Here is an 18,209-nt window from a genome sequence, read left to right on the forward strand (position 1 = left end):
CCCGAGTGCGCCCCCCCCCTCTCCTGCCCCGAGTGCGCCCCCCCTCCTCTCCTGCCCCGAGTGCGCCCCCCCTCCTCTCTTGCCCCGAGTGAGGCCCCCCTCTCTTGCCCCGAGTGAGGCCCCCCCTCTCCTGCCCCGAGTGAGGCCCCCCCCCCTCTCCTGCCCCGAGTGCGGCCCCCCTCTCCTCTGCCATCCAAGCACTGCTGCCAATGAATGTATTTTCTTGCCTCCTTTTCCCCATCTTCCATGACTATAGCGCCCCCCTGAGAACGTTCAGGTCACACATAATTCTGATACTTGGTAGTCACAGCCCTTTATTAATGTCCCAATTTGCCCTCCAGTCATCGGAGTCCAGTAGATTTCGGTCAGTCACCCATCCTGCTGCACACAGACCTGCAATAAAGAGCGAGAGCATCATGTAACACGCAGTGAGGACCTGACTGTGCCAAGAATGTAGAAGACAAGATGGAGTACCGCGATAGAAGTCTGGGAACATGCGGCTGACGTGTCTGTGTGTCTCCGCCAGGACAGTGTAGCGGGCAGGATCTAAAGAACAGGAGACATTACGGTGACATCAGGCGGCGCTCATCTCTGCTGTGTCTCTAGGGTATAGCAGAGCTGTCTCGGTAACACTCACCTGAGCACAAGGTCTCCCTGTGAAGAATCTCAGCATGAACCACAGATCGGATAATATCAGCACTGCCGGCTCTCTCATGTAGAACAACTGCAAGGCGTCCTGCAGAGAGACAAGAATGTCCTGGAGACAATGGGCCAAAAGTCCATAGCAGGAGAGGACCCCCGCTCGCTGGCAATAGGATCAGATGCCAGAATTCCCAAAATGGATTCTTTATTAGGATTGGTAGAGTATAACAGCACAACGCGTTTCAGGCCAATAGGGCCCTTTCTGAAGTGCAAATATACAAGTCACGTCCGGCCAGATGCCCTGATAAAGAATCCATTTTGGGAATTCTGGTATAGGTTTGATCCTATTGCCAGCGAGCGCGGATCCTCTCCTGCTATGGACTCTTGGTCCTTGTCTTCTAGCCATCGTCTCTCCAGTCTTCCGATGCACCAGCAGGTCCACTGCCACTCCCGCCTACTCAAAGACAAGACAAGAGGTTGGGGCTGCTCACAACCCCATCAGGTGAGAGACCAACTGGTTACCACATTGCGGATTCTGATTATTCCATGAAGTTATGCTTTAAAGGGGCTCTATCAGCAGAATCATGCTAATAAGCCCCACATATGCATGAACGGCCTTATATATAGACTATTCAGGCCCCGGAAATCTTATATTAAACCCCAGTCCCGTTTTTAAATAAAAGCATTAAAACATATATGCAAATCGTACCTGAACGTGCACCATGGGCGGGGATGCATGGTGCGACGTCAGCTTCGGGCACGCCTGCCTCTTCGGTCTTCTTGTAGTGACGCCCTCTGGTTCCGTGTCTTCTTCCATCTTCAAATCCCGCGCCTGCGTAGTAGCACTTCCCTCCGGAGCATTACTGCGCAGGCTCACTTGCCAGTCCCCGAAGAACTACACGAGCGTACTGCCATTAAGTAAAATGGCGAGTGAGCCTGCGCAGTAGCGATCCGGAGAGAAGCGCTACTACACAGGCACGGGATTTAAAGACCTCAAGCCGGAAGAAGACCAATAGGAAGCCGGCAGAAGAGACGGGGCCAGAGGGCGTCGCTCCAAGAAGACAGAAGAGGTAGGCGTGCCTAAAGATGACGCGGCATCGTGCATCCCCGCCCCCGCTGCACATTCGGTAAGATTTGCATATATGTTTTTAGACTTTTATTTTAAAACGGGACCGGGGGTTTAAAATTACATTTACTGGGCCTGAATATTCTTTTTAAAGACTTCACACATATGTGGGGCTCGATTAGCAGAATTTTGCTGATACTGCACTCAGAGCGCTCGGTGAAGAAGCCGCCATAGGGGAACGCACGGGGCTGCTCACCTGTGTCTCTCCTCCACCCCAGCAAGTACAAAGAATCATTCCCTTCTTTCAAGACATCCAGCTGCGAGACACTGTAAGACAAGAGACAGCCTGTTAGAAAGTGAGACATCTCTGCAATAACTTACCGTGACATCCACGACTCTACCTGGAGATGACAGCATTCAGGGGGACGCCCACATCCACGGAGACTTGTGAGCCGAGACCTACGGCAAAGCAACGTAATGCGTCACAATAGATCCTGCCCAAGGCTCACCTGCCCATCATCTCGGGCACCACCCACCTGGTAAGAGCGGTTCCTTGGGGTTCGCTTCAGCTGGGCTCAGGATCCGTCCCTCGAGTAGGAAATGTTCCAGTACTATCCTCAGTCGTGACTGGTTGAGAGTCTCCATGATAACAGAACGGACAGCACGATAATTTGCGTAAAGGTGCAGACATGTTAGGAGGAAGAAGAGGAGGTAGGTGCCCCTGGAAAGAGAAGTCACCGACAGCGCTGCCATGTTACAAGAGAGGCACGCCTCATGTTATACAGGGACCCCCAACAGCATTGGTGAATCTATGGCCAGTGTGCCGAGGGGCAGGCAGAGCTCTCTGGATTGGCACAAGCACCGTCGCCCCATCCAGGCTCCCTGATCTAATGGGGAATCCGGTACAGGCAAATGCACATACAGCTGAAAACTGTCAGGGTAGGCCATGGGACCGCAGCTTACACTGACAACAGAGTGTGACCTCTGCCCAAAACAGGTGCAATGACGTAATTCATCAGCGGCTGCAGTGACAGGGGCACGCATCATGGGACCTCAGGTAAGTAGCAAATTGTACTGTGTAGGACCCACTGTGGAGCATATAATACTGTGTGGGGGTCACTGTGGAGCACATAATACTGTGTGGGGGCTACTATGGAGCATATAATACTGTGTGGGGGCTACTATGGAGCATATAATACTGTGTGGGGGCTACTATGGAGCATATAATACTGTGTGGGGGCTACTGTGGAGCATATAATACTGTGTGGGGACTACTATGGAGCATATAATACTGTGTGGGGGCTACTATGGAGCATATAATACTGTGTGGGGACTACTATGGAGCATATAATACTGTGTGGGGGCTACTATGGAGCATATAATACTGTGTGGGGGCTACTATGGAGCATATAATACTGTGTGGGGGCTACTATGGAGCATATAATACTGTGTGGGGTCCACTGTGGGCCAGACTGTACCATCTGGGGGCTACTATGGAGCATATAATACTATGTGGGGGCCCTTTCACTATTTAGATCACACAGTATCTGTTTATAGCAGATGTGATATTAGTACAGGCTGTAATAACATTGCCCGGTCACTACAGAACAGATCCTGTGCGATGTAAATAGTGAGCAATAATTATTCAAAAGTACCAAATACAGAGACGATTACTGGTCAGTACAAGCTGGATAAAGCCCCATTCATACCACTGTATTCTGCATGTCTGTATCTGTCCACAATTGTGGATCCGCAGAGTATTAAGGTTAACTTGTCGTGTTGGCTCTTTGCCATAATTTAGTGGGTTTTGGGTTGCAGTTTGGGCACTCGCTTCCTAAAAGGTTCGCCATCACTGTACTAAAGGATCTGGTTCAGGCTGATAAAGGGTTTTATTGAGGGTTCCACTTACCACAGGCTGTCAGACACCATTGGTACTAGCACAAGACTGACGAGAAGACCGGCCAGATTCACCACCGTTTCCTGCGAGAGACATCAGACAGCAATAAGAAATGGCAGCAGACAGAGTGGACGTCACCGGCCCCAGAACCCAAGACTAGAGATGAGCGAGTAGTGTGGGGATCAGCCGATCCGAACAGCACGCTCCATAGAAATGAATGGATGCACCTGCTACTTCCACTTTGACGGCGGCCGGCCGCTTAACCCCCCGCGTGCCGGCTACGTCCATTCATTCCTACGCGAGCGTGCTGTTCGGATCGGCTGATCCCCACAGTACTCGCTCATCTCTACCCAAGACCTTACTCTGAGGGCTAAGGGCTCACCTGGCTTCCATCCTTTGCACATACATCAGCCATGTTGTCTCTCCTGGCTTGATGCACAGTGAGCGCAGCACGTGTCGCCCCTCCGGCCACTCCCACAATGCACTGCAGCCAATCAAAAGTAAGATGTAGATTGTACATGAAGATAGAAGACAACATATACAGCGGGCAGCTGGAATACCTTAAATACTCCGGCAGTGCACACCGTCAGAGTGAAGCATGATGGGAAAACTGGAGCTAGAATCTCCATAAAGATGGCCAAGTCGTTCAATACGTCAGCAAACAACCTACAATGAAGAATATAAGGACATGAAGAATACGCATCGTATATAGATATGTATACACACAATACTGTGGGGGAGGTAACTCGGTAGCAGCGGTGCTGCAGACCCAAACAGTCAGAGACAGGACACGAAATCTGTAGTAAACTGGTTTATGTGGAAAAACAGCAAAATAAATAAACCTTCACGTCAGGCACAAAAATGAGCAAAGTAAAATACAGACAAAAACCATGTGACACAAAATCCTGCTCGTCTGAGCACTAACTAAACAATACCTTATAGATAACTACTGTATAATATATACTCAGCACACCTATAGATATATACACAGGCTTGGACCTAAGTCACCAGTACAATGGAGTCCGCAGCCCTCATTTTTTATCCCCTCCCTACCTGGAGCTGGTAATATTTACCTCCATCGCTTGGCATCACAGTCCAGGAGGCTCCTGATGAGAAACAAGACTCAAAGCGATATCAGACATACAACCGTTCCCCCCCCCCCCTCACAACACAACCGGAAGAGTCTCGTACCCTTTCATCCAGGCGAAGAGAATGCGCCCAACCATCCCGGTGCCATCTACACAGTGAGGAGAAGACTGATCAGAAGCCAAGAAGAAAACCATGGAAAGGATCAGAACGGAGGAGAGCCAGAGAGGATGACAGACAACAAGCACCTCGAAGGATCCAGGTAATGGTGGCTCCTGTCACGGTGGCGGAGCTATCACCCACGCCTGATCCTCGGAGGAGAGCATGAGTGGCCAGAGATCCCGTCACACTACTGGAGAAGGCCTAGAGGTCAATGAGAGGAGAAGTTAGAAGACTGAGGGTCATATAACACATGGACATCATCAGTCACCTGCAGGCAAAATAGGCGGACGTCATGAGTCACCCGCAGACACGACACAAGGACAGTCAGTCACCCGCAGACACGACACACGGACAGTTAGTCACCCGCAGACACGACACATGGACAGTCAGTCACCCGTAGACACGACACACGGACAGTCAGTCACCCGTAGACACGACACACGGACAGTCAGTCACCCGTAGACACGACACACGGACAGTCAGTCACCCGCAGACACGACACAAGGACAGTCAGTCACCCGCAGACACGACACACGGACAGTCAGTCACCCGTAGACACGACACACGGACAGTCAGTCACCCGTAGACATGACACACGGACAGTTAGTCACCCGCAGACACGACACATGGACAGTCAGTCACCCGTAGACACGACACACGGACAGTCAGTCACCCGTAGACACGACACACGGACAGTCAGTCACCCGTAGACACGACACACGGACAGTCAGTCACCCGTAGACATGACACACGGACAGTCAGTCACCCGTAGACACGACACACGGACAGTCAGTCACCCGTAGACACGACACACGGACAGTCAGTCACCCGCAGACACGACACACGGACACAATCAGTCACCTGCAGACACGACACAGACATAGTCAGTCACCCGCAGACACGACACACGGACAGTCAGTCACCCGTAGACACGACACACAGACAGTCAGTCACCCACAGACATGACACACGGACAGTCAGTCACCCGCAGACATGACACACAGACAGTCAGTCACCCGTAGACACGACACACGGACACAATCAGTCACCCGCAGACACGACACACGGACACAATCAGTCACCCGCAGACACGACACACAGACATAGTCAGTCACCCGCAGACATGACACACGGACAGTCAGTCACCCACAGACACGACACACAGACATAGTCAGTCACCCGCAGACATGACACATGAACAGTCAGTCACCCGCAGACATGACACACGGACACAGTCAGTCTCCCGCAGACATGACACACGGACACAGTCAGTCTCCCGCAGACATGACACACGGACAGTCAGTCACACGCAGACATGACACACGGACAGTCAGTCACCCGTAGACACGACACACAGACATAGTCAGTCACCCGTAGACACGACACACGGACAGTCAGTCACCCGCAGACATGACACATGGACAGTCACCTGCAGTGTGTCCCAGAGCTGATATTCTAAGTAATCTTCACTGACACTGTCTGGAAATCCATGAGGTAGAAAGAGACTCTGTAAAAGAAGAAGTGACCTGTTTCCATATCAGTGAGAGAATCCAGAGAATTACACCCCTGCATCGCAACGATGAACCCCTCTGCATAAATCCCATGCAGGCTCAGGGTATTCTAGGACTCCTCTTGTTACCACCTAGGATGAAAGCTCTCGCCTGCTGGGGGTGCCGACAGGACAATAAAATTACAAGGAAAATGGAAAAACACATAAATCTTTATCCTCCGCACCGCCCTGGGTCTGCCTCTACGGCCATGTTCACACTGTAGGGACATTATTTTACAATAGTGTTCTGCAAGACTGTCACACTATATTCCTCGGCTGGAGGAGACTGAACCTGAAATTATAGATTGGGAAAATAGAGAAGATATTCCATATAGAATAGAAAGAGTCATCCTATAGACAGTGAATAGTATAGTGAGTAATAGTAATCCTATAGATAGTGAATAGTATAGTGAGTAATAGTAATCCTATAGACAGTGAATAGTATAGTGAGTAATAGTAATCCTATAGACAGTGAATAGTATAGTGAGTAATAGTAATCCTATAGACAGTAATAGTATAGTGAGTAATAGTAATCCTATAGACAGTGAATAGTATAGTGAGTAATAGTAATCCTATAGACAGTGAATAGTATAGTGAGTAATAGTAATCCTATAGACGGTGAATAGTATAGTGAGTAATAGTAATCCTATAGACAGTGAATAGTATAGTGAGTAATAGTAATCCTATAGACAGTGAATAGTATAGTGAGTAATAGTAATCCTATAGACAGTGAATAGTATAGTGAGTAATAGTAATCCTATAGACGGTGAATAGTATAGTGAGTAATAGTAATCCTATAGACAGTGAATAGTATAGTGAGTAATAGTAATCCTATAGACAGTGAATAGTATAGTGAGTAATAGTAATCCTATAGACAGTAATAGTATAGTGAGTAATAGTAATCCTATAGACAGTAATAGTATAGTGAGTAATAGTAATCCTACAGACAGTAATAGTATAGTGAGTAATAGTAATCCTATAGACGGTGACGAGTATAGTGAGTAATAGTAATCCTATAGACAGTGAATAGTATAGTGAGTAATAGTAATCCTATAGACAGTAATAGTATAGTGAGTAATAGTAATCCTATAGACAGTGAATAGTATAGTGAGTAATAGTAATCCTATAGACAGTGAATAGTATAGTGAGTAATAGTAATCCTATAGACAGTGAATAGTATAGTGAGTAATAGTAAGCCTATAGACGGTGAATAGTATAGTGAGTAATAGTAATCCTATAGACAGTGAATAGTATAGTGAGTAATAGTAATCCTATAGACAGTGAATAGTATAGTGAGTAATAGTAATCCTATAGACAGTAATAGTATAGTGAGTAATAGTAATCCTATAGACAGTAATAGTATAGTGAGTAATAGTAATCCTACAGACAGTAATAGTATAGTGAGTAATAGTAATCCTATAGACAGTGAATAGTATAGTGAGTAATAGTAATCCTATAGACAGTGAATAGTATAGTGAGTAATATTAATCCTATAGACAGTGAATAGTATAGTGAGTAATAGTAATCCTATAGACAGTAATAGTATAGTGAGTAATAGTAATCCTATAGACAGTGAATAGTATAGTGAGTAATAGTAATCCTATAGACAGTGAATAGTATAGTGAGTAATAGTAAGCCTATAGACGGTGAATAGTATAGTGAGTAATAGTAATCCTATAGACAGTGAATAGTATAGTGAGTAATAGTAATCCTATAGACGGTGAATAGTATAGTGAGTAATAGTAATCCTATAGACAGTAATAGTATAATGAGGAATAGTAATCCTATAGACAGTGAATAGTATAGTGAGTAATAGTAATCCTATAGACAGTGAATAGTATAGTGAGTAATAGTAATCCTATAGACAGTGAATAGTATAGTGAGTAATAGTAATCCTATAGACAGTGAATAGTATAGTGAGTAATAGTAATCCTATAGACAGTAATAGTATAGTGAGTAATAGTAATCCTATAGACAGTAATAGTATAGTGAGTAATAGTAATCCTATAGACAGTAATAGTATAATGAGGAATAGTAATCCTATAGACAGTGAATAGTATAGTGAGTAATAGTAATCCTATAGACAGTGAATAGTATAGTGAGTAATAGTAATCCTATAGACAGTGAATAGTATAGTGAGTAATAGTAATCCTATAGACAGTGAATAGTATAGTGAGTAATAGTAATCCTATAGACAGTGAATAGTATAGTGAGTAATAGTAATCCTATAGACAGTGAATAGTATAGTGAGTAATAGTAATCCTATAGACAGTAATAGTATAGTGAGTAATAGTAATCCTATAGACAGTAATAGTATAGTGAGTAATAGTAATCCTATAGACAGTGAATAGTATAGTGAGTAATAGTAATCCTATAGACAGTGAATAGTATAGTGAGTAATAGTAAGCCTATAGACGGTGAATAGTATAGTGAGTAATAGTAATCCTATAGACAGTGAATAGTATAGTGAGTAATAGTAATCCTATAGACGGTGAATAGTATAGTGAGTAATAGTAATCCTATAGACAGTAATAGTATAATGAGGAATAGTAATCCTATAGACAGTGAATAGTATAGTGAGTAATAGTAATCCTATAGACAGTAATAGTATAGTGAGTAATAGTAATCCTATAGACAGTGAATAGTATAGTGAGTAATAGTAATCCTATAGACAGTGAATAGTATAGTGAGTAATAGTAATCCTATAGACAGTAATAGTATAATGAGGAATAGTAATCCTATAGACAGTGAATAGTATAGTGAGTAATAGTAATCCTATAGACAGTGAATAGTATAGTGAGTAATAGTAATCCTATAGACAGTGAATAGTATAGTGAGTAATAGTAATCCTATAGACAGTAATAGTATAATGAGGAATAGTAATCCTATAGACAGTGAATAGTATAGTGAGTAATAGTAATCCTATAGACAGTGAATAGTATAGTGAGTAATAGTAATCCTATAGACAGTAATAGTATAGTGAGTAATAGTAATCCTATAGACAGTGAATAGTATAGTGAGTAATAGTAATCCTATAGACAGTAATAGTATAGTGAGTAATAGTAATCCTATAGACAGTAATAGTATAGTGAGTAATAGTAATCCTATAGACAGTGAATAGTATAGTGAGTAATAGTAATCCTATAGACAGTGAATAGTATAGTGAGTAATAGTAATCCTATAGACAGTAATAGTATAGTGAGTAATAGTAATCCTATAGACAGTAATAGTATAGTGAGTAATAGTAATCCTATAGACAGTGAATAGTATAGTGAGTAATAGTAATCCTATAGACAGTGAATAGTATAGTGAGTAATAGTAATCCTATAGACAGTAATAGTATAGTGAGTAATAGTAATCCTATAGACAGTGAATAGTATAGTCAGTAATAGTAATCCTATAGACAGTGAATAGTATAGTGAGTAATAGTAATCCTATAGACAGTGAATAGTATAGTGAGTAATAGTAATCCTATAGACAGTGAATAGTATAGTGAGTAATAGTAATCCTATAGACAGTAATAGTATAGTGAGTAGTAGTAATCCTATAGACAGTAATAGTATAGTGAGTAATAGTAATCCTATAGACAGTAATAGTATAGTGAGTAATAGTAATCCTATAGACAGTGAATAGTATAGTGAGTAATAGTAATCCTATAGACAGTAATAGTATAGTGAGTAATAGTAATCCTATAGACAGTGAATAGTATAGTGAGTAATAGTAATCCTATAGACAGTAATAGTATAGTGAGTAATAGTAATCCTATAGACAGTAATAGTATAGTGAGTAATAGTAATCCTATAGACAGTAATAGTATAGTGAGTAATAGTAATCCTATAGACAGTGAATAGTATAGTGAGTAATAGTAATCCTATAGACAGTGAATAGTATAGTGAGTAATAGTAATCCTATAGACAGTGAATAGTATAGTGAGTAATAGTAATCCTATAGACAGTGAATAGTATAGTGAGTAATAGTAATCCTATAGACAGTAATAGTATAGTGAGTAGTAGTAATCCTATAGACAGTAATAGTATAGTGAGTAATAGTAATCCTATAGACAGTAATAGTATAGTGAGTAATAGTAATCCTATAGACAGTAATAGTATAGTGAGTAATAGTAATCCTATAGACAGTGAATAGTATAGTGAGTAATAGTAATCCTATAGACAGTAATAGTATAGTGAGTAATAGTAATCCTATAGACAGTGAATAGTATAGTGAGTAATAGTAATCCTATAGACAGTAATAGTATAGTGAGTAATAGTAATCCTATAGACAGTAATAGTATAGTGAGTAATAGTAATCCTATAGACAGTGAATAGTATAGTGAGTAATAGTAATCCTATAGACAGTGAATAGTATAGTGAGTAATAGTAATCCTATAGACAGTAATAGTATAGTGAGTAATAGTAATCCTATAGACAGTAATAGTATAGTGAGTAATAGTAATCCTATAGACAGTGAATAGTATAGTGAGTAATAGTAATCCTATAGACAGTGAATAGTATAGTGAGTAATAGTAATCCTATAGACAGTAATAGTATAGTGAGTAATAGTAATCCTATAGACAGTGAATAGTATAGTGAGTAATAGTAATCCTATAGACAGTGAATAGTATAGTGAGTAATAGTAATCCTATAGACAGTGAATAGTATAGTGAGTAATAGTAATCCTATAGACAGTGAATAGTATAGTGAGTAATAGTAATCCTATAGACAGTGAATAGTATAGTGAGTAATAGTAATCCTATAGACAGTGAATAGTATAGTGAGTAATATTAATCCTATAGACAGTAATAGTATAGTGAGTAATAGTAATCCTATAGACAGTAATAGTATAGTGAGTAGTAGTAATCCTATAGACAGTAATAGTATAGTGAGTAATAGTAATCCTATAGACAGTAATAGTACAGTGAGTAATAGTAATCCTATAGACAGTAATAGTATAGTGAGTAATAGTAATCCTATAGACAGTGAATAGTATAGTGAGTAATAGTAATCCTATAGACAGTAATAGTATAGTGAGTAATAGTAATCCTATAGACAGTGAATAGTATAGTGAGTAATAGTAATCCTATAGACAGTAATAGTATAGTGAGTAATAGTAATCCTATAGACAGTAATAGTATAATGAGGAACAGTAATCCTATAGACAGTGAATAGTATAGTGAGTAATAGTAATCCTATAGACAGTGAATAGTATAGTGAGTAATAGTAATCCTATAGACAGTGAATAGTATAGTAATAGTAATCCTATAGACAGTAATAGTATAGTGAGTAATAGTAATCCTATAGACAGTAATAGTATAGTGAGTAATAGTAATCCTATAGACAGTAATAGTATAGTGAGTAATAGTAATCCTATAGACAGTAATAGTATAGTGAGTAATAGTAATCCTATAGACAGTGAATAGTATAGTGAGTAATAGTAATCCTATAGACAGTAATAGTATAGTGAGTAATAGTAATCCTATAGACAGTGAATAGTATAGTGAGTAATAGTAATCCTATAGACAGTGAATAGTATAGTGAGTAATAGTAATCCTATAGACAGTAATAGTATAGTGAGTAATAGTAATCCTATAGACGGTGACGAGTATAGTGAGTAATAGTAATCCTATAGACAGTAATACTATAGTGAGTAATAGTAATCCTATAGACAGTAATAGTATAGTGAGTAATAGTAATCCTATAGACAGTGAATAGTATAGTGAGTAATAGTAATCCTATAGACAGTGAATAGTATAGTGAGTAATAGTAATCCTATAGACAGTGAATAGTATAGTGAGTAATAGTAATCCTATAGACAGTAATGGTATAGTGAGTAATAGTAATCCTATAGACAGTAATAGTATAGTGAGTAATAGTAATCCTATAGACAGTAATAGTATAGTGAGTAATAGTAATCCTATAGACAGTAATAGTATAGTGAGTAATAGTAATCCTATAGACAGTAATAGTATAGTGAGTAATAGTAATCCTATAGACAGTAATAGTATAGTGAGTAATAGTAATCCTATAGACAGTGAATAGTATAGTGAGTAATAGTAATCCTATAGACAGTGAATAGTATAGTGAGTAATAGTAATCCTATAGACAGTGAATAGTATAGTGAGTAATAGTAATCCTATAGACAGTAATAGTATAGTGAGTAATAGTAATCCTATAGACGGTGACGAGTATAGTGAGTAATAGTAATCCTATAGACGGTGAATAGTATAGTGAGTAATAGTAATCCTATAGACAGTGAATAGTATAGTGAGTAATAGTAATCCTATAGACAGTGAATAGTATAGTGAGTAATAGTAATCCTATAGACAGTGAATAGTATAGTGAGTAATAGTAATCCTATAGACAGTGAATAGTATAGTGAGTAATAGTAATCCTATAGACAGTAATAGTATAGTGAGTAATAGTAATCCTATAGACAGTGAATAGTATAGTGAGTAATAGTAATCCTATAGACAGTGAATAGTATAGTGAGTAATAGTAATCCTATAGACAGTAATAGTATAGTGAGTAATAGTAATCCTATAGACAGTAATAGTATAGTGAGTAATAGTAATCCTATAGACAGTGAATAGTATAGTGAGTAATAGTAATCCTATAGACAGTGAATAGTATAGTGAGTAATAGTAATCCTATAGACAGTGAATAGTATAGTGAGTAATAGTAATCCTATAGACAGTGAATAGTATAGTGAGTAATAGTAATCCTATAGACAGTGAATAGTATAGTGAGTAATAGTAATCCTATAGACAGTGAATAGTATAGTGAGTAATAGTAATCCTATAGACAGTAATAGTATAGTGAGTAATAGTAATCCTATAGACAGTGAATAGTATAGTGAGTAATAGTAATCCTATAGACAGTGAATAGTATAGTGAGTAATAGTAATCCTATAGACAGTAATAGTATAGTGAGTAATAGTAATCCTATAGACAGTAATAGTATAGTGAGTAATAGTAATCCTATAGACAGTGAATAGTATAGTGAGTAATAGTAATCCTATAGACAGTGAATAGTATAGTGAGTAATAGTAATCCTATAGACAGTGACTAGTATAGTGAGTAATAGTAATCCTATAGACAGTGAATAGTATAGTGAGTAATAGTAATCCTATAGACAGTGAATAGTATAGTGAGTAATAGTAATCCTATAGACAGTGAATAGTATAGTGAGTAATAGTAATCCTATAGACAGTAATAGTATAGTGAGTAATAGTAATCCTATAGACAGTGAATAGTATAGTGAGTAATAGTAATCCTATAGACAGTAATAGTATAGTGAGTAATAGTAATCCTATAGACAGTAATAGTATAATGAGGAATAGTAATCCTATAGACAGTAATAGTATAGTGAGTAATAGTAATCCTATAGACAGTAATAGTATAGTGAGTAATAGTAATCCTATAGACAGTAATAGTATAGTGAGTAATAGTAATCCTATAGACAGTGAATAGTATAGTGAGTAATAGTAATCCTATAGACAGTGAATAGTATAGTGAGTAATAGTAATCCTATAGACAGTGACTAGTATAGTGAGTAATAGTAATCCTATAGACAGTGAATAGTATAGTGAGTAATAGTAATCCTATAGACAGTGAATAGTATAGTGAGTAATAGTAATCCTATAGACAGTGAATAGTATAGTGAGTAATAGTAATCCTATAGACAGTGAATAGTATAGTGAGTAATAGTAATCCTATAGACAGTAATAGTATAGTGAGTAATAGTAATCTTATAGACAGTGAATAGTATAGTGAGTAATAGTAATCCTATAGACAGTAATAGTATAGTGAGTAATAGTAATCCTATAGACAGTAATAGTATAATGAGGAATAGTAATCCTATAGACAGTAATAGTATAGTGAGTAATAGTAATCCTATAGACAGTGAATAGTATAGTGAGTAATAGTAAGCCTATAGACGGTGAATAGTATAGTGAGTAATAGTAATCCTATAGACAGTGAATAGTATAGTGAGTAATAGTAATCCTATAGACAGTGAATAGTATAGTGAGTAATAGTAATCCTATAGACAGTAATAGTATAATGAGGAATAGTAATCCTATAGACAGTAATAGTATAGTGAGTAATAGTAAGCCTATAGACGGTGAATAGTATAGTGAGTAATAGTAATCCTATAGACAGTGAATAGTATAGTGAGTAATAGTAATCCTATAGACAGTAATAGTATAATGAGGAATAGTAATCCTATAGACAGTAATAGTATAGTGAGTAATAGTAATCCTATAGACAGTGAATAGTATAGTGAGTAATAGTAAGCCTATAGACGGTGAATAGTATAGTGAGTAATAGTAATCCTATAGACAGTGAATAGTATAGTGAGTAATAGTAATCCTATAGACAGTGAATAGTATAGTGAGTAATAGTAATCCTATAGACAGTAATAGTATAATGAGGAATAGTAATCCTATAGACAGTAATAGTATAGTGAGTAATAGTAAGCCTATAGACGGTGAATAGTATAGTGAGTAATAGTAATCCTATAGACAGTGAATAGTATAGTGAGTAATAGTAATCCTATAGACAGTAATAGTATAATGAGGAATAGTAATCCTATAGACAGTAATAGTATAGTGAGTAATAGTAATCCTATAGACAGTAATAGTATAGTGAGTAATAGTAATCCTATAGACAGTAATAGTATAGTGAGTAATAGTAATCCTATAGACAGTGAATAGTATAGTGAGTAATAGTAATCCTATAGACAGTGAATAGTATAGTGAGTAATAGTAATCCTATAGACAGTAATGGTATAGTGAGTAATAGTAATCCTATAGACAGTGAATAGTATAGTGAGTAATAGTAATCCTATAGCCAGTGAATAGTATAGTGAGTAATAGTAATCCTATAGACAGTGAATAGTATAGTGAGTAATAGTAATCCTATAGACAGTAATAGTATAGTGAGTAATAGTAATCCTATAGACAGTGAATAGTATAGTGAGTAATAGTAATCCTATAGACAGTAATAGTATAGTGAGTAATAGTAATCGTATAGACAGTGAATAGTATAGTGAGTAATAGTAATCCTATAGACAGTAATAGTATAGTGAGTAATAGTAATCCTATAGACAGTAATGGTATAGTGAGTAATAGTAATCCTATAGACAGTAATAGTATAGTGAGTAATAGTAATCCTATAGACAGTAATAGTATAGTGAGTAATAGTAATCCTATAGACAGTGAATAGTATAGTGAGTAATAGTAATCCTATAGACAGTGAATAGTATAGTGAGTAATAGTAATCCTATAGACAGTGAATAGTATAGTGAGTAATAGTAATCCTATAGACAGTGTATAGTATAGTGAGTAATAGTAATCCTATAGACAGTAATGGTATAGTGAGTAATAGTAATAATATAGACAGTGAATAGTATAGTGAGTAATAGTAATCCTATAGACGGTGACGAGTATAGTGAGTAATAGTAATCCTATAGACAGTAATACTATAGTGAGTAATAGTAATCCTATAGACAGTAATAGTATAGTGAGTAATAGTAATCCTATAGACAGTGAATAGTATAGTGAGTAATAGTAATCCTATAGACAGTAATAGTATAGTGAGTAATAGTAATCCTATAGACAGTGAATAGTATAGTGAGTAATAGCAATCCTATAGACAGTGAATAGTATAGTGAGTAATAGTAATCTTATAGACAGTGAATAGTATAGTGAGTAATAGTAATCCTATAGACAGTAATAGTATAGTGAGTAATAGTAATCCTATAGACAGTAATAGTATAGTGAGTAATAGTAATCCTATAGACGGTGAATAGTATAGTGAGTAATAGTAATCCTATAGACAGTAATAGTATAGTGAGTAATAGTAATCCTATAGACAGTAATAGTATAGTGAGTAATAGTAATCCTATAGACAGTGAATAGTATAGTGAGTAATAGTAATCTTATAGACAGTGAATAGTATAGTGAGTAATAGTAATCCTATAGACAGTAATAGTATAGTGAGTAATAGTAATCCTATAGACAGTAATAGTATAGTGAGTAATAGTAATCCTATAGACAGTGAATAGTATAGTGAGTAATAGTAAGCCTATAGACGGTGAATAGTATAGTGAGTAATAGTAATCCTATAGACAGTAATAGTATAGTGAGTAATAGTAATCCTATAGACAGTGAATAGTATAGTGAGTAATAGTAATCCTATAGACAGTAATAGTATAGTGAGTAATAGTAATCCTATAGACAGTAATAGTATAGTGAGTAATAGTAATCCTATAGACAGTGTATAGTATAGTGAGTAATAGTAATCCTATAGACAGTAATAGTATAGTGAGTAATAGTAATCCTATAGACAGTAATAGTATAGTGAGTAATAGTAATCCTATAGACGGTGAATAGTATAGTGAGTAATAGTAATCCTATAGACGGTGAATAGTATAGTGAGTAATAGTAATCCTATAGACAGTGAATAGTATAGTGAGTAATAGTAATCCTATAGACAGTAATAGTATAGTGAGTAATAGTAATCCTATAGACAGTGAATAGTATAGTGAGTAATAGTAATCCTATAGACAGTAATAGTATAATGAGGAATAGTAATCCTATAGACAGTAATAGTATAGTGAGTAATATTAATCCTATAGACAGTGAATAGTATAGTGAGTAATAGTAATCCTATAGACAGTAATAGTATAGTGAGTAATAGTAATCCTATAGACAGTGAATAGTATAGTGAGTAATAGTAATCCTATAGACAGTAATAGTATAGTGAGTAATAGTAATCCTATAGACAGTAATACTATAGTGAGTAATAGTAATCCTATAGACAGTGAATAGTATAGTGAGTAATAGTAATCCTATAGACAGTGAATAGTATAGTGAGTAATAGTAATCCTATAGACAGTAATAGTATAATGAGGAATAGTAATCCTATAGACAGTAATAGTATAGTGAGTAATAGTAATCCTATAGACAGTGAATAGTATAGTGAGTAATAGTAATCCTATAGACAGTAATACTATAGTGAGTAATAGTAATCCTATAGACAGTAATAGTATAGTGAGTAATAGTAATCCTATAGACAGTGAATAGTATAGTGAGTAATAGTAATCCTATAGACAGTGAATAGTATAGTGAGTAATAGTAATCCTATAGACAGTAATAGTATAGTGAGTAATAGTAATCCTATAGACAGTGAATAGTATAGTGAGTAATAGCAATCCTATAGACAGTGAATAGTATAGTGAGTAATAGTAATCTTATAGACAGTGAATAGTATAGTGAGTAATAGTAATCCTATAGACAGTAATAGTATAGTGAGTAATAGTAATCCTATAGACAGTGAATAGTATAGTGAGTAATAGTAATCCTATAGACAGTGAATAGTATAGTGAGTAATAGTAATCTTATAGACAGTGAATAGTATAGTGAGTAATAGTAATCCTATAGACAGTAATAGTATAGTGAGTAATAGTAATCCTATAGACAGTAATAGTATAGTGAGTAATAGTAATCCTATAGACGGTGAATAGTATAGTGAGTAATAGTAAGCCTATAGACGGTGAATAGTATAGTGAGTAATAGTAATCCTATAGACAGTAATAGTATAGTGAGTAATAGTAATCCTATAGACAGTGAATAGTATAGTGAGTAATAGTAATCCTATAGACAGTAATAGTATAGTGAGTAATAGTAATCCTATAGACAGTAATAGTATAGTGAGTAATAGTAATCCTATAGACAGTGTATAGTATAGTGAGTAATAGTAATCCTATAGACAGTAATAGTATAGTGAGTAATAGTAATCCTATAGACAG

The 18,209-nt window shown here is 37.4% G+C and overlaps 1 protein-coding gene across 1 annotated transcript in view; it reads right to left on the reverse strand.

Moving 5' to 3' along the window:
• Positions 1-288: 288 nt before the first annotated feature.
• Positions 289-18,209, reverse strand: part of RUSF1 (RUS family member 1) — a 28,232-nt gene continuing 10,311 nt past the window's right edge. Inside the window, exons 3-15 of the mRNA XM_075285538.1 lie at positions 6,283-6,360; positions 4,940-5,054; positions 4,797-4,842; positions 4,679-4,711; positions 4,166-4,271; positions 3,988-4,089; positions 3,618-3,688; positions 2,245-2,429; positions 2,110-2,167; positions 1,965-2,035; positions 638-736; positions 475-546; positions 289-393 (exon numbers count right to left, since the gene is read on the reverse strand). Coding sequence (XP_075141639.1) covers positions 305-393; positions 475-546; positions 638-736; positions 1,965-2,035; positions 2,110-2,167; positions 2,245-2,429; positions 3,618-3,688; positions 3,988-4,089; positions 4,166-4,271; positions 4,679-4,711; positions 4,797-4,842; positions 4,940-5,054; positions 6,283-6,360 — 1,125 coding nt within the window. The 3' untranslated portion in view covers positions 289-304. The remainder of the gene's footprint in view (positions 394-474; positions 547-637; positions 737-1,964; positions 2,036-2,109; positions 2,168-2,244; positions 2,430-3,617; positions 3,689-3,987; positions 4,090-4,165; positions 4,272-4,678; positions 4,712-4,796; positions 4,843-4,939; positions 5,055-6,282; positions 6,361-18,209) is intronic.

The sequence above is a fragment of the Leptodactylus fuscus genome, chromosome 8 (assembly GCF_031893055.1).
Source record: "Leptodactylus fuscus isolate aLepFus1 chromosome 8, aLepFus1.hap2, whole genome shotgun sequence".
NCBI lineage: Eukaryota > Metazoa > Chordata > Amphibia > Anura > Leptodactylidae > Leptodactylus > Leptodactylus fuscus.